Genomic DNA, 22,859 nt, shown 5'->3' on the forward strand with positions numbered 1-22,859 from the left:
TGGGGCTCCCAGACTCTAGAGCACAGGCTCAGTAGGTGGGGCTCCCAGGCTCTAGGGCACAGGCTCAGTAGGTGGGGCTCCCAGGCTCTAGGGCACAGGCTCAGTAGGTGGGGCTCCCAGGCTCTAGGGCACAGGCTCAGTAGGTGGGGCTCCCAGGCTCTAGGGCACAGGCTCAGTAGATGGGGCTCCCAGGCTCTAGAGCACAGGCTCAGTAGGTGGGGCTCCCAGGCTCTAGAGCACAGGCTCAGTAGGTGGGGCTCCCAGGCTCTAGAGCACAGGCTCAGTAGGTGGGGCTCCCAGACTCTAGAGCACAGGCTCAGTAGATGGGGCTCCCAGGCTCTAGGGCACAGGCTCAGTAGGTGGGGCTCCCAGGCTCTAGGGCACAGGCTCAGTAGGTGGGGCTCCCAGGCTCTAGGGCACAGGCTCAGTAGGTGGGGCTCCCAGGCTCTAGAGCACAGGCTCAGTAGATGGGGCTCCCAGGCTCTAGAGCACAGGCTCAGTAGATGGGGCTCCCAGGCTCTAGAGCACAGGCTCAGTAGGTGGGGCTCCCAGGCTCTAGAGCACAGGCTCAGTAGGTGGGGCTCCCAGGCTCTAGAGCACAGGCTCAGTAGATGGGGCTTCCAGGCTCTAGAGCACAGGCTCAGTAGGTGGGGCTCCCAGGCTCTAGAGCACAGGCTGAGTAGATGGGGCTCCCAGGCTCTAGAGCACAGGCTCAGTAGGTGGGGCTCCCAGGCTCTAGAGCACAGGCTCAGTAGGTGGGGCTCCCAGGCTCTAGGGCACAGGCTCAGTAGCGTGGTGCATAAGCTTTGTTGCTCCATGGCATGTGGGATCTTACTGGATCAGGGATCGAACCTGTATGTTCTGAGTTGGCAGGTGGATTCTTTACCACTGAGTCACCAGGGAAGCCTTAGAATTCCTTCTAAATCAAATGATTTGCTATGACTCAGAGGAGGAGGTTCTGCGATGTTCAGGCTGCCAAAAACTGCCTCAGATCACAGGGCTGGTTGATGATAGCTGGTCCTTAACCAAAGTCTTCCTGAAAGTAGAGCTTGAATTTCAACCTAGGAAGTATCCTAGAGAACAAGCCTGTCTGACATTCATTTATTTTTACACTCTTCCCATTCTAAGCACAGTGCCTTGTACATAACAAGAAGTACCCCATCTCCATGTCAACTACTGTTAATGGACTTCTCACATGCTCACAAGTACATTTAAGAGCATCCTCTGCCTTCCATCTCTTTGCTTCATCTGTTTTCCTACTTCTAGGTCACAATGATTAAGAACAAAATGCACAGTGCACATAAACCTGTTTTCACCTTTGAGTAACTACTGTTGCTTTACAACTCTAATTACCAGATTTCACACCCTCTAAAATATATTGACACCTTTCTTGGAAAACAGCAACACCTTATATCTTTAATAAAGTTTGTGACTAGCACATAAAAGATCTCCAATTAATAACTTATTTTAGATCATGTAAAAAAGATTCACTGGCCACATACATTGAAGGTTAATGAATCATTAATGTAAGTTAACCCCATTTGCCAATTCATTTGTCTATTTGGGTTGTGTCCTAAAAATTCATTCATGAGTCAGTTTGCTTGTTTCAATGGGGAACTACATAATACATATAATTATTCATAATATATAATATATACTATGATATATAACAGTGAACACTAATAGAAGCTAGAAGCACTAGAAATGGCTCTAAGTCATTGGGTACCAGATCCTTCACATACCTGATCCCCATCTTTCACAACACCCCTATAAGATAGGTACCCATTTTAAAGATAAAAGTGAGTTTCAACTAAGTTGAGCTTCCTTTTAAGAACACACAAAGTCAGATACATTTGTTTTTTTAAAAATATTTATTTGGCCACACTAGATCTTAGTTGCATCACGCAGGATCTTAGTTCTCTGACCAGGCACCCTGCACTGGAAGCATGCAGCATGGAGTCTTAACCACCAGTGAAAGTGTTAGTCACTCAGTTGTGTCAGACTCTTTGCAACCCCATGGACTGTAGCCCACCAGGCTCCTCTGTCCATGGGATTTCCCAGGCAAGAATGCTCAAGTGGGTTGCCATGCCCTCCTCCAGGGGATCTTCCCCACCCAGGGATCAAACCCAGATCTACCCGCATTGCAGGCATGTCCCCAAAGTGAGATACATTTCTTGCCCCAAAGGCAGCTCCTGCTAAAGAGGCCATGACAGGCTACACATGACCTCCCTCACTAGTCCTCCTCCCTTCACTAACCAGCCTCTGGGCCCCAGGTGGCACCTGACTGAGTGCCAACCAACCCTTCCTGTGGCCTCATTTGAACAGATGAACTTGGTCAAGTTGATCTTCCATTAGGATTTTGAATTGAGAAGCATGGAAAGAAGCAGAAAGTTGGTAGGAAGAGGGAGGAGTTGGGACTGAAAGGCTGAACCCAAAGCCATTGAAAGAAGGTTGGGCGGGGAGACTGAGGAAGCTGCAATGGGCCATATTCAAGCTGAAGTTTCTGAGGGAGGAGAAGGCAGAGACTTGAATGTAGTGGAAGGAAACAGAGTAATCTGAGCGGGACAGAAAGACGGACATGCAGAGAGCAGCCAGGTCAACGTAGAGCACTCTGGGGCCAGGTGCTGCCCCTTTCTCCTTCCCCCCCACAGTTTGTGTGCCAGGATAGCTGTAAAGTAAGCCTTCATCTCTTGACTTAGCTGTAGTATCTGTTCCTTTCAACCAGGAGAGTCAAATTAGAACACAGAGCCTTTAAGTGCTCGAAAGGGGATTTGAACCCCCATTTTGTGGCTACAGAGCCTCTACTGTCATCCCTGCCCCTGCGCCCCTTTATTTCTTCACAAATATGGCCCTGACCCATCATGGCCTACAAGGTCACCTTAATGTATCTCAAAGGGAAGCAGTTAGAGACTCAAATTTCCCGAATCCATGTCTCAAGTCTTGATTTGCTTTCAGAGCCCTGAATGGGAGGGTGGGGGTTAAGAAAGCCTCAGGCAACTGAGAGGTCTCCAGACAACTTTAGGGCAGGACTCCAGCTGCCAGGGCAAAAGGTACAACAATGGGGAGAGGGTAGGGGCAGGTCAGTGGAGCATGGGGGTCCCTCCAGAATGGGGACTGGTCTTATCTTTGCTTCTACCTCCAGTTCTCAGATGTCACCTGACATGTATATAAGTGAATGAGTGAATGAATGGCAGTCTCACAGCCCCCTTCACATGTATGGGTCATTCTTTAGTCTTCCCAAGTTAAGGAACACCTGTGTCTATCTCTAAGAAATAATTTGTGCAGCAATATGAGTAATGTTCACAGTGACTCGTCACCTTCAGCTTTAAAAAGATTGAAGATGAGGTAGCGAAGACCATGGTAAGGACGTAGTTCAAAGACGACAGATGGATTCTGGATTGCACTTGCCCCTTGTTTACAGAAATACGGCTCACTTTGTCTTCCTCTGTCTAGAGAGAGTGAGGTTTTCATTTTAAGAGGCTGACTCAAAAATGCAGAGCCACTTCCTGGGCAGGCTTCCAAGTGACTACATCTCTCTGACAGCGCTCCCCAGAGCCCCAGCCCGAGCTGCCTGGGGCGGGGCCTCCAGCCGTTGGTGGCTGTTGGAACGACCAGAGAGGAGCAGTTATCTGCAGCCCGCCAGAAATGCTGGGCTTTTAGGCCCTCCCCGGGCACAGATAACTGCTTGGGCCTTTGCGCTAAAGAGACGTCAGAGTTTGTGATTGGCCAGGCCGCTGTGTGTGAAATACAGATGTCTGCCACACTCCTGACCATGGCATTCCTTCCAGCCGAGTACCCCCGGGTGTGGGTAAGTCTGAATGTTTGAAGTCTGCCCTGGTTGTTTGTGAAATGCTCCAAGCTGAGCATCGTGCCTTTCCAGGGGGCATGACTTGGCATGTTCCTTAATCCTGCTAAGCCTCAGTTTCCTTTTCTGCGATGCAGAGATGATATCATCCTGTGCTGTAGAAGGACAGAATGCCTATAGGAGGAGAGCGGTGTCTAGCCATCATAGGGTATTGCAGGGCCTGGGGGAAATAACATGTTCAGGGCACCACGTCTGGTACCTGGCAGATAGTACATGCTGGAGAGCTTATTGCTGAAGCATCAGTCAGGAAAAAAAAAAAAAGCCTTCATGAACAATATCCCTGTTTTTCTTTTTAACAGTATGAGATTTCTCTGAAAGACTGAGTGGATATCTTCTACTTAATCATCCACATGTAGCCAACAGAGGTAAAACTTCAGGGGAAGTCAGTGCCAAAGCCAAGGCTGTCAGACTGAATTTACTCCCTTTCTCTTTTTTTCCTTCTAGACCCTGACTGCACCTGCCCCATTTGCAGATGAAACGAGTTGTCTGTGCCAAGCACCCCATGAGAAACTGACCATTGCTCAAGCCCGCTTAGGGACACCAGGTGAGGCTGTACTACTTATTCTCTGGCGGGCCCTGTCCTGACATCTCAAGTGGCAGAAAGGCCCATCATTATGTGAGCAGCTCTTGCTTCAAATTGGAGACACACATCTAGAGGTGATCGCATGGGGCGGGAAGGGTAAACGCCGATGTCGATCAACTGCACCAAGCAAAGTAGCCAAGGAAAAGATGTTGCAGGACCCTGGAGTTGCAGCCCCAGCTCTCTTCTTTACTTTCTACCGCCTGGGCATCATGAGAACAGTCTCAATCTGTTTCCTCATGTGCAAACAGGGCTTTTTATGACAACTGCTGCTGCTACTGCTGCTAAGTCACTTCAGTCGTGTCCAACTCTGTGCGACCCCATGGACCACAGCCTACCAGGCTCCTCCATCCATGGGATTTTCCAGGCAAGAGTACTGGAGTGGGGTGCCATTGCCTTCTCCATTTATGACAACTAGATTGCATTAAACATACCATTGCATTTTTTAAAAACTGTGAAGTCATAGAAAAACCTACGCTACTGTAATTATTATCATTCTTAAAAGTCTGTGTTTTAAGTTTCTCCAAGTATGCCCTGGCTCTGCTCTAGGAACTTACTGTTCATTCCTTTAGCCCCTACCAGAGATGGAGAGGGAAGAGATGTAAAAAGAACTGTAAGGTGCTATCTCTGTTTCCTAAGAGCGTTCACTATAATTAAAGAGACAAGACAACTAGATAGGCAATAAAAACCCACCAGTAGCTTGCATGCATGTTCTTAGGGGTTAAATCCTGCAGCACAAATGATAGCTGACAGTTTTGAGAAGGGCAGATTCATCTGGCTTCAAGCAGTCAGGCAAGACCTAATCCCAGACCTGAGCTGATCTTTCAGAAAAAGTACGATGGGTTCTTTGTGGGCAGAAAATGGAAGGATATTGTGGGCAAGTGAGATAGCAGTAGTGAAGGCGCAATGATAGGGAGGGAGTGAGTGGCGTTTCTGTCGATTGGGATGGAGTGAAAAATAAGACTAGTCCAGCAGGTGAGCCTTGAGCCATTTGAGACGGCATAATTCTATGGTTTCCACTCGCCAGCCCAAAAAACAAACATCCCAAATGTAATAGAATCCATGGGACAAAGGACAGTTTGCTTAAGAGCAGCAGATATTTATTAAGTACTTACTGTACACTAAATTCTTTATCTTTATTGTCATTTCACTATCACAGCCCTATGTGGTTGATACTTTTAGCATTTCACAGGTGAGGAAGTGAAGGCTTTAGACCAGGGGTCCCCAACCTCCAGGATCAAGTGCCTGATGATCTGAGGTGGAGCTGATGTAATAATGACAGAAATAAAGTGCACAATAAATGTAATGTACTTGAATCATCCCCAAACCATCCCCACCCCAGTCCATGGAAAAACTGTCTCCCACAAAACCAGTTCCTGGTGCCAAAAAGGTTGGGGACCGCTACTTTAGAGAAGCTGTGAATCTGCAGAGGATCGTTTAGCTAGTAAGTGGCAGTGTTTCTCACATTGGAGTCTGTCTGAGAGTAACCCAGAGGGCTTATTAAAACACAGGTGGCTGGGCCTTACCCCCTGATTCAGTCCAACTGGGGTGAGACCCAAGAATGTGCGTCTCTAAGAAGTTCCCAGGTGAGGCTGCTGCTGGGGAACCATGCTTTGAGAACCAGTGGTAAGTGCTAAAGCTGGGGTTGGATCTCAAACCTGTTTGTGCTCAAGCTTGATCTGTTGGCCATGACACTCTGCTGCCCTTTAAGAAGAGCTTCGAGGGAGTGAAGTGAGGAGCAGAGCAGGCAGTTAGAGGGCTTTGTAGTGACTTCTTTGTTTAAATTTACTTATTTATTTTTGGCCACGCTGGCTCTTTGTTGCTGTGTGGGCTTTCTCTAGTTATGGTGAGTGGGGCTGCTCTCTAGTTGTGGCACACAGGCTTAGCTGCCCTGTGACATGTGGGATCTTAGTTCCCGGACCAGGGATTGAACCCACGTTGTCTTTGTTGACAGGCGGATTCTTAACTACTGAATCACCAAGGAAGTCCTTATAATAACTTGTTGTGAAGATTTAGGCAAGAAAAGCCTTGAGGAGACAGTGCAGAGCAGCTAAACCAGTGTGCAAAGAATCACCTGGAAAGTTTGTAAGCAGCAGAGGTTTTTGCTCACTCTCCCAGACTCCTAAATCTAGCATGGAGCCCAGGCATCTGCATTTTAAACAAATAGCCCAGGCAATTCTGAAGTTGGTGACCTCTAGACCATAGCCTGAGAAATGCTGACGCAGCAATAAATCTAAAAGGTGGAATCAAAGTCCAGGTGGTTATGAAGAGAACAGACTTGACTTCAAGTTAAAGGATGAGCTTTAGGCCCGAGCAGAAAAAGATCCTACTTTTCTAAGGGAAAGGAAAAGGGGATTTGAACTTGCTTTCCATTTGCTAGGTGCTGTGCCCTGTATGTACTCTAGTTAGTCTTTGCAAAAACTGGTTAAGGTGGGTATTTTTGTGCCCTCTCTGCTGACAAGGCCGGTGACACTTGGAGAACTGGAAAGTAACTTGTCAAATGTCCCATCTGACCAATAGAGCTGGGATTCAATCTCAGGTCCCTCTCACCTCATACCCCTGCTTTGTCCACCACGATGGGCTGCCCTGTGGAGCATGCGCCACGGCAGCCCATGGAGCTCAGTGAGAACATGCTCAGACTTTGAACTGGAGGCTAGCAAGTGTGTGAACAAGACAGAAGCTACGATCTTCTGTAGTGGGAGGACCATCTCCATGCCCACTGCTATTTTACCAGTACCTGGAGAAGTACTGTATGCTCAGTAAATACTTTGTGAATGAATGAATGAAAGACTGGGACAAGAAAAGGAGCTCATCAGTTGGAAATAGAATCAGAGAGGGTTTGACCTGCTGCTGGGGGTGACTGAGTGAGACTGAATACCTGTAGGCTAACTGCCCAGTGTTTGTTTGCTGTTGCTGTTTCAATCGTTTATTCATTTTATTTTTGGTGGCACTGGGGCTTTGTCGCTGCACTCGGGCTTTCTCTGGTTGTGGTGAGCGGGGCTGCTCCTAGTTGCGGTGCATGGGCTTCTCATTGCAGTGGCTTCTCTTGTTGCAGAACATGGGCTCTAGGGCATGTGAACTCAGTAGCTGGGGCTCGCAGCCTCTAGAGCACAGGTTCAGTAGTGGTGGCACACAGGCTTAGTTGCTTCATGGAATGTGGGATCTTCCTGGACCAGGGCTCGAACTTGTGTTTCCTGCATTGGCAGGAGGATTCTTACCCACTGTTCCACCAGGGAAGTCCCGCCAAGAGGTTTAAAGCCTAAGACTCAAGCTAGAATAAGATGGTGCATTTTCAAATAGCTGTACAGTGAGCTCTGTGGTACCCAGGTCATTAGAGGAGGGGTGAGAGGGAGCAAAGGTGAACTACTACTCTCAGAAATTCTCCCCTTTTATCTCAGGTGACCATACTGGGAAGTCATCCAGGAGAATTTGTGATATTTGGTGGGCATCTGGCCAAGGGAACTTCTGTTAGGAAATCCTTTATTTAGAGCATCTTTAAAAGTTTTATTTTTTTAATTTTTTTGGCTGTGTTGGGTCTTCATTGATGTGCACAGGTTTTTCTCTAGTTGCACAAAGCGGGGGCTACTCTAGTTGCAGTGTGTGAGCTTCTCATCGTGGAGAAGCTTATAGCATAGCACAGACTCTAGGGGGCTGTGGACTCAGTAGTTGTGGCTGTCGGGCTCTAGAGCACAGGCTCAATAGTTCTGGCACGTGGGCTTAGTTGCTCCATGGCCTGTAGGATCTTCCTGGATCAGTGATTGAACCTGTGTCTTCTGCACTGGCAGGTGGATTCTTTACCACTGGACCACTGGGGAAGCCCTACTTAGAACTTTTAATATCAGTGTTAAAATGTGACAAGAAGTTAGTTCTTTGATTACTTACAAGGCACATATTCATCTTAGACCACACTCTGATAGTCACTGAGAGTGGTCCTCAAAATTTAGCTTGCTTAGAACCCACTGCAGGCCTTGCTAAAACCCTCTGCTGGGCCCCTCTCCCAGATTTTGGTCTGGGTGAGGCTCGAGTATTTGCATCTCTAACAAGTTCCTAGGTAATGCCTGTCCTGGGACTATATTGCTAGAACCACTGCTTAAGAGTAACTGTTGTTAGTGGTTGGAGCAAGTATTGTGGCGGTTATCTAAAGAATAGTTGTTGCATTGGATTGTTACTAGAGAAGCTCACAGAGTTTTAAAAATATCTTGCTATTTGACTATTGTTTAAGAAAACAAGAAAAACATCATTACCTTTTTGAAGTGTTTGGTAATTTTCAAGACTAGTAAGCACACTGAGCGCCGAAGAATTGATGCTTTTGAACTGTGGTGTTGGAGAAGACTCTTGAGAGTCCCTTGGACTGCAAGGAGATCCAACCAGTCCATTCTGAAGGAGATCAGCCCTGGGATTTCTTTGGAGGGAATGATGCTGAAGCTGAAACTCCAGTACTTTGGACACAGGTGAAGAGTTGACTCATTGGAAAAGACTTTGATGCTGGGAGGGGTTAGGGGCAGGAGGAGAAGGGGACAACAGAGGATGAGATGGCTGGATGGCATCACGGACTTAATGGACGTGAGTCTGAGTGAACTCCGGGAGTTGGTGATGGACAGGGAGGCCTGGCGTGCTGCGATTCATGGGGTCGCAAAGAGTCGACATGACTGAGCGACTGAACTGAACTGAACTGAAGCACACTTCTGTGGTGCTGTCTTGAACATCCCGTCAAAAAAGGGAAAGAGACCTGTACTGGGGGTTTACAGCGTGTTTCAGGATTATAGTTGTAACTAAAGTCTTTCACTAATTCCTTCACCAGCCCATTTTATGACTTCATATGATCGCCTGCTTTATGTTTCACAGGCTTAGGTCTACCCAAACAGGGGCTGGTGTATAAATTCTCAGAGAGGCTGCTCATAGCTTTTAGCTCCTGGACCTCGTCTGTGAGGTCAGAGGGTGAGGATCCTTAAGAGAAGGAGCACAGTAGAGCAGTTGGAACTAGCACATTTTAAAAAAATTATTGAAGTATAGTTGATTTACAATGTTGTATGACTTTTTTCTGTACAGCAAAGTGACTCAATTATACATACACATATATTCTTTTTTATATTCTTTTCCAGGGTATTTTTGTCACAGGATATTAAATTTAGTTACCTGTGCAATGCAATAGGACCTTCTCATTTATCCATACTATATCTAACAGTTCGCCTCTGCTAATCTCAAACTCCCATTCCTTCCCTACCCTGCTCACTCCCCTTGGCAACCGCAAGTCTGTTCTCTATATCTGTGAGTCTGTTTTTGTAGGTGTGTTGATTTGTATTGTATTTTAGTTTCCACATTTAAGTGAGATCACATGCTTTCTGTCTTTTTCTTCCTGACTTCCTTCACTTAGTATGATGATCTCCGGGTCCATCCATGTTGCTGCAAATGGCATTGGTTTTTTTTTTTAATGGCATCTTTTTGATGGCTTTGTTGATGCCTAATGCCAATCTTTTTGATGCCATCTTTTTGATGGCTGATGGCATTGCTTTTCTAAAATGGCATCTTTTTGGTGGCTGCATGGTATTCTATTGTGTATGTGGACCACATCTTCTTTGTCCATTTGTCTGTCACCAGGCATGTAGGTTGTTTCCATGTCTTGGCTAGTGCAGATGGTGCTGCTATGAACATAGGGGTGTATGTATCTTTTTGAAATGCAGTTTTATCTGGGTATATGCCTAGGAGTGGGATTGCTGGATGATAACAGCGACTCCATTTTTACCTTTTGGAGGAACCTCCATACTGTTCTCTATAGTGGCTGCACCAGTTTACATTCCCATCTGTGTAAGATGGTTCCCTTTCCTCCACACCATTTCTTATTTACAGATTTTTTAATGATGGCCATTCTGACTGGTGTGACATAATACCTCATTGTAGTTTTGATTTGCTTTTTTAAAATAATTAGATACATTAAGCATCTTTTCATGTGGTTTTGGCCATCTGTATGTCTTCTTCAGAGAAATGTCTGTTTAGGGCTTCTGCTCATTTTTTGATTGGGTTTTTTTATTGTTGTTGAGTGGAACTGGCACCGTTAATCTTAGCTGAACTTGTCCAGCTGTGGAGCTATGACCCTCCAAGGTTTATTAGTATGCATTCTGAGACAGAAAGAATCAGTCCTCTGCCTGGAGATAAAGGACAAGTTCAAATGATTGTTGCATAGGTTCCTTTCCAGTAAAGCCGACTGAGGAAAACTCAGTTGTGATTTCTTACTTTCCTTCACAAAAAGGGAATTTGATTGTTCTGTTCATGGTGATATGTATAAAGCTTTCAAAATGCATGTTTCAAGAGCCACCTTAATGAATTTTGCCTTAATTTTGTGTCACCTGTACTGTAATTTACTTAATTTTTCTTTAGATGTACTCTTTTTTAACTTTAATGTATTTTAAAAAGCAAATATCGATCTTTATCATTGACTGAAAGTAGCATCACTGCCTATAAGTAGAAGAAAATGATAAAGTTTATATAAAACTATGTAAACTTTATAGGGACTTCCTTGGTGGTCCAGTGGTTAAGAACCTGCTTTGCAGTACAGGGGATGCAGGTTCAATCCCTGGTCTGGGAACTAAGATCCCACATGCCAGGGAGCAATTAAACCCTCATGTTACAACTAGACCCAAGGCAGCCAAGATGAATAAATAAAATAAACATTTTTAAAAAGCTATGTAAACTTTATAAATAGGAAACTATTAGATTTTAAAAGTTTAATTTTTTGCCACCTTTTTTTGTACATCAGTTGTACATTAAAAACAAACTAAAGATAATTACTGGGCATTCAGTAATAGTCTATCTTTCTCTTTTTTGAAAAAGACTCCATATTGGCATATAGTTTTCTAGGAGGCATCATGAGTTAGAAGAACATTTGAGTTTGGTTTGCACTCAAACTCTCCTATCATATTGTATATCACATTATCATATCTTAAATCGGTTGTATGATGCTGGGTAAGCTCCTCAGCTTTACTGAGTTTTCATTTGTCCCTCTATGAGAGAGGATAGTAAGTCCTTTCTCCCTTACCTATTTCACAAAATTGATGGAAAGATTAAGTGAAATACATATGCTTTGTAAATCCATGTGTACTTTTAAAAAATAATTCGTTTATTCATTATGTTTATTCTTTTTGGCTGCACTGGGTCTTTGTTGCTGCACACAGGTTTTCTCTAATTGTGGCGAGTGGGGGCTACTCTAGTTGTGGTATGCAGGCTTCTCGTTGCAGTGGCTTCTATGTTGCGGAGGACAGGCTCCAGAGCTCTCAGGCTTTGGTCCAGAGCTCGCAGGCTTTGGTAGGCTTTGTGGTGCACGGGCGTAGTTGTCCTGTGGCATGTGGAATCTTCCCAGACCAGGGATTGAATCCATGTTCCCTGCATTGACAGGCAGACTCTTAACCACTGGTTCACCAGGGAAGTCCCCCAAATGTACTTTTAAGGCATTGTTAACAAGCTCCTTTGAAAGAGCCATAAGAAAAAAATGAATAATCAGCCATTTATTGTTGCCTGAATCTGAAACAATATCAAGAAACCCCATAACATGCCCTGCAAAAATGTGAACTCACATGTAATGTAGTTGATGATTGCCTCCTATCTGGCCATATGGTATGTATATATTTAACTTTTTGACCAACTGCCAAACTGCTTTCCAATGCATTTGTACCATTTTACATTCCCATCAGCAGTGTATGAGAGTTCCGTTTGCTCTATATCCTCCCCAGCACTTGGTATGGTCAATAATTTTTGAAATTTTTAGCTATTCTAATGAGTAGGAAGTAATATCTCAGGATGACCTTAATTTGTATTTCCCTAATGACTAATGGGGTTGAGGATCTTTTCATGTCCTTATTTGCTATCTTCTATTTGGCTGTTGAAATTTTTTTGCTCCTTTAAAAGAGTTGTTTATCTTAGTATTGAGTCTTGAGGGTTCTTTATATATTCTAGATACAAGTCTAAAATACATACTTTCTAAATATTTTCTCCTGAAGACTTGCCTTTTCATATTTGTAAAAATGTCTTTTGAAGAATAAATATTTTAAATAAGGTTTAATATATATATATTTTTGTTTTATAGTGTGTCCTTTTTGGTTCCTATTTAAGAAATTTTTTCCAAACTCAAAGTCACTACAATTTTTTTCTTTTTTCTTCTAGAAGTTTTATTTATTTTTTAAAACTTGGAATATAATTGCTTTACAATGTTGTATTAGTTTCTGCTGTACAACAAAGTGAATCAGCTGTAGGTATACATATATCCCCGATATATATATATGGACTGCAGCACGCCAGGCCTCCCTGTCCATCACCAACTCCTGGAGGTTACCCAAACTCATGTCCATTGAATTGGTGATGCCATCCAACCATCTCATCCTCTGTCATCCCCTTCTCCTCCCACCTTCAATCTTTCCCAGCATCAGGGTCTTTTCCAATGAGTCAGCTCTTCAAATCAGGTGGCCAAAGTATTGGAGTTTCAGCTTCAGCATCAGTCCTTCCAATGAACACTCAGAACTGATCTCCTTTACGATGGACTGGTTGGATCTCCTTGCAGTCCAAGGGATTCTCAAGAGTCTTCTGCAACACCACAGTTCAAAAGCATCAATTCTTCGGCACTTAGCTTTTATTACAGTCCAACTCTCACATCCATACGTGACTACTGGAAAAACCATAGCCTTGACTAAACAGACCTTTGTTGGCAAAGTAATGTCTCTGCTTTTTAATATGCTGTCTAGGTTGGTCATAATATTTCTTCCAGGGAGCACGCGTCTTTTAATTTCATGGCTGCAGTCACCATCTGCAGTGATTTTGGAGCCCAGAAAAATAAAGTCAGCCACTGTTTCCACTTTTTCCCCATCTATTTGCCATGAAGTGATGGGACTGGATGCCATGATCTTAGTTTTCTGAATGTTGAGTTGTAAGCCAACTTCTTCACTCTCCTCTTTCACTTTCATCAAGAGGCTCTTTAGTTCTTCTTCGCTTTCTGCCATAAGGGTGGTGTCATCTACATATCTGAGGTTATTGATATTTCTCCTGCCAATCTTGATTCCAGCTTGTGCTTCATCCAGCCTGGCATTTCACACGATGTACTCTGCATATAAGTTAAATAAGCAGGGTGACAGTATACATCCTTGATGTACTCCTTTTCCTGTTTGGAACCAGTCTGTTGTTCTGTGTCCAGTTCTGACTGTTGGTGTTGCTGATTCATGTCAATGTATGGCAAAACCCACTACAATGTTGTAAAGTAATTAGCCTCCAATTAAAATAAATAAATTTAAAAAATAACTGTTGCTTCTTGACCTGCATGCAGATTTCTCAAGAGGCAGGTCAGGTGGTCTGGTATTCCCATCTCTTAAAGAATTTTCCACAGTTTGTTGTGATCCACACAGTCAAAGGCTTTGGTGTAGTCAATAAAGCAGCAGTAAGTAGATGTTTTTCTGGAACTCTCTTGCTTTTTTGATGATCCAGTGGATGTTAATATATAATATTTATTTTTCTCTTTCTAATTTCACTCTGTATGACAGAGACTCTAGGGTTATCCACATCAATACAAATGACCCAATGTTGTTCTTTTTTATGTCTGAATGATACTCCATTGTATATATGTACCACAGCTTCTTTATCCATTCACCTGTCGATGGACGTCTAGGTTGCTTCCATGTTCTAGCTATTGTAAATAGTGCTGCAGTGAACATTGGGGTACATGTATCTTTTTGGTTTTCTCAGGTCTTCTAGAAATTTTATAGTTTTAGCTTTGCATTTAGGTTTACGATCCATCTTGAGTTAATTTTTTCTATATGGTGTGAGATATATGTTAAGTACAGCCCTTTTTACTGTTCCCTTCACTTTAAGATGCTGAATAACTTACAGAAATTTGGAATGTAAGATCCAGGTAGTTAAAATAATCAAATTTTACCCACAGTACTGTACCATGGTCATTATTTGTATCCATGATCTTCAAGAAAATATTCAGCATCATTTTGGTGTTACCTGTAGTTTGTCATATTTATTAATAAATTATTTAAAACATGGCAATTAATGAGTTGTATACAGATTTGCATTTTGCTAGAACATCACATTTATCTGATATACCTTGCTGTGGTCATTTAGGATAAACAGGAATTTACCTTAAGTACTTTTCAAAAAGCATAATAATCTGTAGGCAGAAAATCTATACTGCCATTGTATTCAGTTCCTATGATATTTAATGTATTACCACAGATCTAGTGGCTTAAAACAATGCATATATATTCATTATGTCAAAATTTCCACGGATAAGGAGTCTGAGCCTAGCTTAGCTGAGTCCCCTATTCAGAGATTCACAAGGCTACATTCAAAGTGTCACTTGGCTTATTTCTCTTGACTCATGATAATCTGTATTCGAGCTCACTCAGGTCATTGGCAGAATTTATTTCCTTGTAACTCTAAGACCAAGGGTCTAGCTTCTTGCTGGTGGTCAGCCAGAAACCACCCTCAGCTCCTAGAGGCCACCTGCAATTCCTTGCCATATGGCCCTCTAAAGTATGGCAGCTTGCTTCTTCAAAGCCACCAAGGGAGAAAGATTGAGTCTGCTAGCAAAATGGAGTCTTACACACTGTAAAATAATTATGGGAGAGACATCTATCACCGGTGTCATATTTTCCTGGTTAGAAGCAAGGCATAGGTCCTACTCCCATTTCAAAGGGAGAGGATCACACAGAGGCAAGAGCATGAGGTAGGAGTCATTGGGAGCTACTTTAAGGTCTTTCCACCATGGCTATGGAGAGACTTTTTGATCATTGCCAAACCTGTAGCTTCACAGGCCAGTGGTTCCCAGCATAGACTCCTTGGAGAGTCCCTAGATGCCTAAAAGGATGTCCAGAAAAACCTCCAACCAAAGATTAAAGCAAATGTATATGTAAATTAAGTTAAGCCACAGTCTATTAAAAATATTATGGAGAATTTCAAACATTCATGAAAATAGAACAATATAATGAACCTTCATGTGTCCATCACCCATACTTAACAACCACCATCCTGTGGCCAGTCTTGCCTCATAAATTCTCCCCTCATGAATTATTTGCAACAAAATCCCAGACTTCATATCATTTCATCCATAAATATTTCTATATAATGTCTTAAAAATAAGAGCTCTGATATTTTAAGATATAACCACTATACCATTACCTCACCTAAAAAATTAACAGTAATTCTTTAATATAATCAAATATCTAGTGTTCCAATTTCCAATTGTCTTTTCTTTTTTATTGGAGTCTAGTTACTTTACAATATTGTGTTAGTTTCTGCTGTATAGTGAAGTGAATCAGCTGTTGTATACATGTATCCTTCCAGTTGTCTTTTTTTTTACACATTTTACTTTTATTAGGAAAATTTCAAACATATATAGAGGAAAAGAGATTATTAGCAACATAGCCATGTGTGTGTGTCTCATGTATAACCCCTCTGTTTACCCTGTATTCCCAATCATTTTTGAAGCCAATTCTATACAGCAGATCATTTTCTATATATACATTTTAGTATCTACCTCCAGTTGTCTTATGTCACCATTTATTTATAGTTTGCTCGAACCCAAATCCAAATAATGTCTGTACATTACAATATGTTGAGATATTTTTAATATATCTTTTAATCTCTAAGATCCCCTCTTCATCTCTTTCTTTCTTCTTTTTTTTCTAAGTTTATTTGTTGAAGAGATCAGGGTTTGAGGGGTTTTTTTTTTTTTGGTCCTGCAGAATTTCTTAGTCTGGCAATTGCTGACACACTACAATTCAAAAAAGTGAGCTTATTGCAAAATCAACTCCATAAATACTCTTCAAAGATCTACTAAATAGCCTAATTATATCATCATTCTTCACTTCACTTTTCTTTCCTCCCTGCTTCCTGAATTTATTTATCTTGATCACCTCTGAATCAATAACAAAAAGTTCTGCAAAACTGCCATCTGCTTTCCCTTGGGGTTTATATCTTAAAACAAATTTTCCTCAATTGAAATCAAATTGAATAAGAGCTTTGAAACCAAGGATCCCTCATTAGACAGTTTGTTATTTCAAAGTATTTTCTATTTACTGTGCCTTATTTAGAATACAGTATAATCCTGTGAAGGCAATTCTGTTTGCTCAAAATGGTGTATAATTGGGAATAATTGCAATTCCCTATCTGAAATAAAGTCTCTCAAGTTTTTTTATTAGAAAAATTTAATTTATTAGAAACATTGTACCATCTGAATGTATTAATGTAATGTTCCTTTCAATTTATGTTCTGAATTAATGAGGTTGTAGTATGTCAAAAAATAATCACAATTTTAAATCTCAGACTTGAGGATCATTCAACAGAAGTTTGCATTGATTTCTTTTTGAAAAATTTATAACATCAATATAATGTGTCTTTAAAAAGTTAGTAGGAATCTTAGGCTCATAAAGCCAACTAACCAGCAATCCTTTCCCCATCTGCCCTACCTCTGATTCTTGTTCCCTGTAGATACCCAGCACTTGACAACCAACTTTCCAAATTGTGGTTGACGTCTCTAATCCACTGTCGTTGCCTTCATTGTTTCCTCTGTCCTTGGGGGATTATCCCTTTTTAATTCTTTCTCTGTAATTCTTGTGGTGTTTGAGAGGAAGTGGAGATGAGAGTGTGTATGTTCAGTTGGCCATATTTAGCTTGTGAAAGTGAAGTCAAAGTTGCTCAGCTGTGTCCAACTCTTTGCAACATAGTCCATGGAATTCTCCAGGCCAGAATACTGGAGTTGGTAGCCTTTCTCTTCTCCTGGGGATCTTCACAACCCGGGGATTGAACCGAGGTCCCCCACATTGCAAGCAAATTCTTTACCAGCTGAGCCACAAGGGAAGCCCTTAGTTGGCTATATTTTCACTTTCTAGTTTTTTTGAGAGTCCAGAATGGTGTAAACATTGATGCCCAGCCCCTCTACTTCCCGGTGCCTCCCTCTTATTGGAAGTGCTGGGTCTTTGGGCTGGCTCAGCAAGTGTCACTCTGCACTTCTGAGGACAGTCACCTGACTCCCAGGAAGCTGTAGTGAAGTGTGTCCCTCTTCCTGAAGACATGGCACTTTCCAGAGCACTATATTACACACTGAGAGTCTCTGTCTTGCTTGACCTTTCTCCCTAGGGACGACTGTAGTATGGGTCACATTCCTCCATCCCTGAGCACCACACATGTAACTTTTGCTCCCTGACTCTCCTCTCTTTGGGGCATCTGCCCCCACCCAATGCCCCATATCTTAGGATGTCAAAGAGGATAGGGAGTGACCTTTGTGCAGTGGTAAATGTGTAGCAACTGGCCCTCCAAAGGGAATTAAGCCCTCACTTGAACACTTGCCAATTTTTATGGTGTAAATACTTCTACCAAGGCTGAATTTCACTGTGTGATAGTGACTTGGAGGAGGTGCACAGCAGCATCTTTGCCTTTGGGAATAGGACTTAGGGGTCTTTGTTTGGGACTGCCAGACTCCAGGGTGAACTCGTTTGGCCTTTCATTGAGCTCCCCAGTCACTCCTACCTTGATATTCCTGCTGGCTTGACTCTGCCAACCCTTTGGTTATGCCTGGTCTGTCTAAATCTGCCTACTCAGCCACCTGAGACTCTACTCTGGGTCGAGACAATTCCCCAATGCTTTGCAGTTAAAAATGTGCATTGTGGGTCAATCTTAATTTTGTTATGTTTTTACTCTGCTTTGATGTCCTGAAAAGAACTTCTTGGTAAAATTAATTTCATGCACTAATACTAACTGATAGTATGTAGACACTGTGTTTTCTCCAGGTAAACCTTCTTACAGTGCTGTACTGATGGAAGGATCAGGTGACTGGAATTCCTTATTCTTCAGTTCTGTTGATGATGTTTTCTTTCTTCCACAGTTGACAGGCCCGTGAGAGTATATGCGGATGGAATATTTGACCTCTTCCACTCAGGTCATGCAAGGGCACTTATGCAAGCGAAAACACTGTTTCCCAACAGCTACTTGCTGGTAGGAGGTAAGAAGTGCATTTTCTTTTTGTCTAGAAAACTTACATAATCTTCTTCCTGAAAAGAACCCCTGTCAGACTTCTGTCATTAAAACCTCCCATTGTTAATGCTCCCAATTCAGCCTATATTGGGTTCCTTGTTTACTGCCTGAAATTTAACATGAGATTTTAAAAGCACCATAGGGGAAATTATATCATGAGATTATAAACTGTTGATTCCTAAAGAAAGAGAGACTAATAATACCACCAAGCGTAATTGCTTCATGTTTTCCATTAATACCTTTCTTTTTGTGTTTGAGGAATGTTCCAGTTCCTATTTCTGAAATTTCCTAGAGGGTTAGGAGAAAAGCAATATTATTCTGATTTCAAATCTTGGAGACTGGAGGAAACTCAGGATGATTAATGTTGAGCGAGGTCATTGTCTGTTTCTTTGGTATGACCCACAGCACTTAGGACAGTGTTGTGCTAATGGTAGTGGCTTACAACAGTCCCGGTTAATTGAATTTATGCGCCATGTGTTAAAGAAATGGTTTTATATATGCAAATAATCTTGGTTACACTGAAGGAAGTGACTGAGTTCATAAGCTGTGGAGAGAGAAGGATAATTAGACGTAGGTTGAAATTTTCTTCTTCCAAAAGGCCTACCGATTTCCGTTTGTGTAAAAGGAAAAGTGGCTGATCTGGGAGACCTGGGTCTCTTCTCTGTAGCTTCTGGAAGCAGCATTTCCTTTTACCATGATCATTTTTTGTGGCATTACATGAACTAGACACCACCAACCCTTCCACCTTGTGAGGGAGCAAGGCGGTAGTAAGAGACTACATATCTGTTTTTTACAGTGTTTTGTTGTCTTCCACAAGTTTGAAACTACTTTTTGAACATTTAGGAGGAATTGTTTGCAGATTTTGCTGAACATAGTGACCATATGGTTCCTGAATAGAATTCTTTCCATAAGGAAGAGATGGTAAGAGGCAATGGTTACTGGACAGATCATGCAGAGGGAACCCAAGGTGGGCAGAGGACCCATCTCTGTTCATTTCCTGTATTTTGAGTAGAAAACCATTCTTTATGTGAGCACTACCACCTGGAGTCTGGTCCTAAGCTGCTGGGTCCTGGGGAGACCTTTGCAGTGGTTTGGCTTTGGTCATTTTGAAAAGTGAAAGTCACTCAGTCGTGTCCATTTCTTTGTGACCCCATGGACTATATAGTCCATGGAATTCTCTAGGCCAGAATACTGGAGTGTGTAGCCTTTCCCTTCTCCAGGGAATCTTCCCAACCCAGGGATCGAACCCAGGTCTCCTGCATTGCAAGTGAATTCTTTACCAGCTGAGCCACCAGGGAAGCCCAAGAATACTGGAATGGGTAGCCTATCCTTTCTCCAGCAGATCTTCCTGACCTAGAAATGGAACTGGGGTCTCCTGCATTGCAGGCAGATTCTTTACCAACTGAGCTATGAGGGAAGCCCTTGGTCATTTTGGCAACCCAAATTTGGAAGTGGTTAGGTGTGGGTAACACTTAACAGGAACACTGCCCTGGCCCTGGATTAGCACATCAAAAATAAGTTCAAAGGAAATAGACTTTCAGTGCATTCTTGTAAGCTGGAGAAAGCAGCAAATTAACAACAGCAGTTCTCTAGGTTACTCAGCAGCAGTGGTTTCACTGATTTGCTGAATGATTCCTTCACTTAACAACTATTTCTTGAGCTCCTACTGTGAGCCAGGCATTCTTCTGTACACTGAGGATGCAGCCACCATCAAAGCAGACTGTGTCCTCAGAGAACTTAGAGTCTAAAGGGGAGGCAGACATTGACCAGTAACAATCTGGAGGAGAGGTGCTATGAAGAAATGTTACATAGGGTTAAGGGGAAAGGTGACTGGCGGGCCAAGCAGGGGTGTTTCAGGTGTGGAGGTCAGGTGAGGACCCTTTGAAGCACTGACAATTGTGCAGAGACTTAAATGAAGGTCAGGGCGCACAGAAGCCAGAGCACAGAACCTTCCTTGTGCAGTGATCTTCCCACCAGCCCAGATTAAGAATGTTGGGACAAGTGGGGAAAATGTGGTGGCTACAACTAGGTGTGTTGTTTTATTGACTTGTCTCTTAAGGAGGCTTTTTGTAAAAGCACAGGGGATGTAGAACTGAGAGAAGTGAATATGGACAGGAGTTCAGAGCCGAGAATTAAAGCAGAAGGGAAGGAGAACAACTGCAAAAGGAGCCACACAGTCATTGCATAGCTCTCAAAAGCTAGAGCTGGAACTGCTCCCTGATGACGACCCAGCTCTGGCTGCTCTGAGTTCTGTTTCAGAGGGTTGTTGCCTAAGCAGTGTCAGGTAATGCAGTGACCAGTGTCCTCTCTAGCCGATTTATTGGGTTGGCTAAAAAGTTCGTTTGGGTTTTAAGAAAGGGAGATACCTCCTCAATGGCCATTACATGGATTCTCTGTGGAAGCCAAGGGAATGTGAAACTACTAAGACAACCGTGGAGACCATATCTTTTGGTAGATGATAGGGACTAGAGTGTGGATGGGAAATGAAACAATAAAGCATGAAGCTGTAAAACTGTGTGTAGACTTCTGGCGACAGTGACAGAGTAAGAGTGAAAACCTCCAAGCAATGTAAACAGTAATAAATGATTTCAGTATGTTATTTTCTCCAATGATTTATTATTATCCTGTTTAACTGGAAATATCATGAAGTATTTGGCAACCAATCTCCTACTAAAATTCAGTGTAAGCTTATAGTTCATGTGTCTCCACTAATTTAATTGTGTTTGATTCCTAGTCTGTTAAACAGAATCTCCAACCTCCTGTGTGTAGGCAGGGTTCTTCAGGGGTGGTATTGGAGCTCAAATGCCAAGTGGCATGGCTGTGGCAAATGCATTTTGGGGAATTGTGCATAAGAAAAAGAACAGTCTTCCTTCTATGTATATAGTAGTTGCCTTCCTCTAAAATTCAGCACTTTAAAAAAAATTTTTATTTATTTATTTATTTTCAGCTGCATTGGGTTTTAGTTGCATCTAGCAGGCTTCTCTCTAGTTGAGGCAGACAGGCTCAGTAGTTGCGGTACATAGGCTTAGTTGCCCTGTGGCACATGGGATGTTAGTTTCCCAGCCAGGGATCAAATTCATGCCCCTGTGCTGATAGGTGGATTCTTAACCAGTGGACCACCAGGAAAGTCCCTAAAATTCAGCATTTATCACAGCTGTTTAGTAATGCTTTGCAATTATTGTAAAACAAAGTTAGGGGCTAGATTCATAATTAAAAATAATTGTACAGAGACATTCAGAAATCTTACAGGATACTGGAAAATTCTCATGTGGGGCTGCTCCACACTTAGGAAGATGTTTAGCATTGTTAGCACCGCGCCCACTAAATGCCAGTCACTGCTTCCAATTATAGTGACAACTAAAGATGCCCCACAAATTTCCAAAAATGCATCCTAGGGGATGATGAAGCCTTTGTTGAAAACCATTGTCTTAGACTAAGAGTCTTCACTCTTCATTCCCCACAATGCCAAAAAGAATTTTGAAAAACTATATACTACCTTTTGGTTTTTCCAGTAGTCATGTATGGATGTGAGAGATGGACCATAAAGAAAGCTGAGCACTGAAGAATTGATGCTTTTTGAACTGTGGTATTGGAGAAGACTCTTGAGAGTCCCTTGGACTGCAAGGAGATCAAACCAGTCCATCCTAAAGGAAATCAATCCTGAATATTCATTGGAAGGATTGATGCTGAAGCTGAAGCTCCAATACTTTGGCCACCCGATGCATAGAACTGACTCGTTTGAAAAGACCCGGATGCTGGGCAAGATTGAAGGCAGGAGCAGAAGGGGATGACAGAAGATGAGATGGTTGGATGGCATCACAGACTCCATGGACATGAGTTTGAGCAAACTCTGGGAGTTAGTGATGGACCGGGAAGCCTGGCTTGCTGCAGTCCATGGGGTCTCAAAGAGTCAGACACGACTGAGCAACTGAATTGAACTGATACACCTTCTTAAAGATTTTTAAGTTGACATCTAAAATTTTCTATCCTAAGTTTAAATAGTTATAAAATGTGTAATTTCAGGAATATTGTAAATATTAACATTTTCAAAAATTAACAAACTTTAAGGAAAATTTTTTGTTCATGGTAAAATTGGCAAAAAGTAAAAAGATTTACACTCATACCCATTATCATTATCCTCATTATCCTCCTCATTATCAACATCCTGCAGCAGTGTAGTACATTTTTTATAGTCTGTGAAGCTACATTGACACACTATTATCACCCAAAGTCCATAGTTTAATACATTAGAGTTGACTCTTGGTATTTTAAATTCTCTTGTTGTTTAGTTGCTAAGTGGTGTCCAACTCTTTTCAACCCCATGGACTGTAGCACGCCAACCTTCTCTGTCTTCCACTGTCTCCTCGACTGTGCTCATATTCATATCCTTTGAGCTGATGA

At 42.5% G+C, this 22,859-nt stretch overlaps 1 protein-coding gene across 1 annotated transcript in view; it reads left to right on the top strand.

The window, feature by feature from the left end:
• The window catches only part of PCYT1B (phosphate cytidylyltransferase 1B, choline), a 115,384-nt gene that overhangs the window by 33,419 nt on the left and 59,106 nt on the right, over nucleotides 1–22,859 (top strand). Inside the window, exons 2-3 of the mRNA XM_068962814.1 lie at nucleotides 4,310–4,409; nucleotides 18,310–18,426. Of these exons, the coding sequence (XP_068818915.1) occupies nucleotides 4,310–4,409; nucleotides 18,310–18,426 (217 nt within the window). The remainder of the gene's footprint in view (nucleotides 1–4,309; nucleotides 4,410–18,309; nucleotides 18,427–22,859) is intronic.

Source organism: Capricornis sumatraensis, chromosome X (assembly GCF_032405125.1).
Source record: "Capricornis sumatraensis isolate serow.1 chromosome X, serow.2, whole genome shotgun sequence".
In the NCBI taxonomy this organism is placed as follows: Eukaryota; Metazoa; Chordata; class Mammalia; order Artiodactyla; family Bovidae; genus Capricornis; species Capricornis sumatraensis.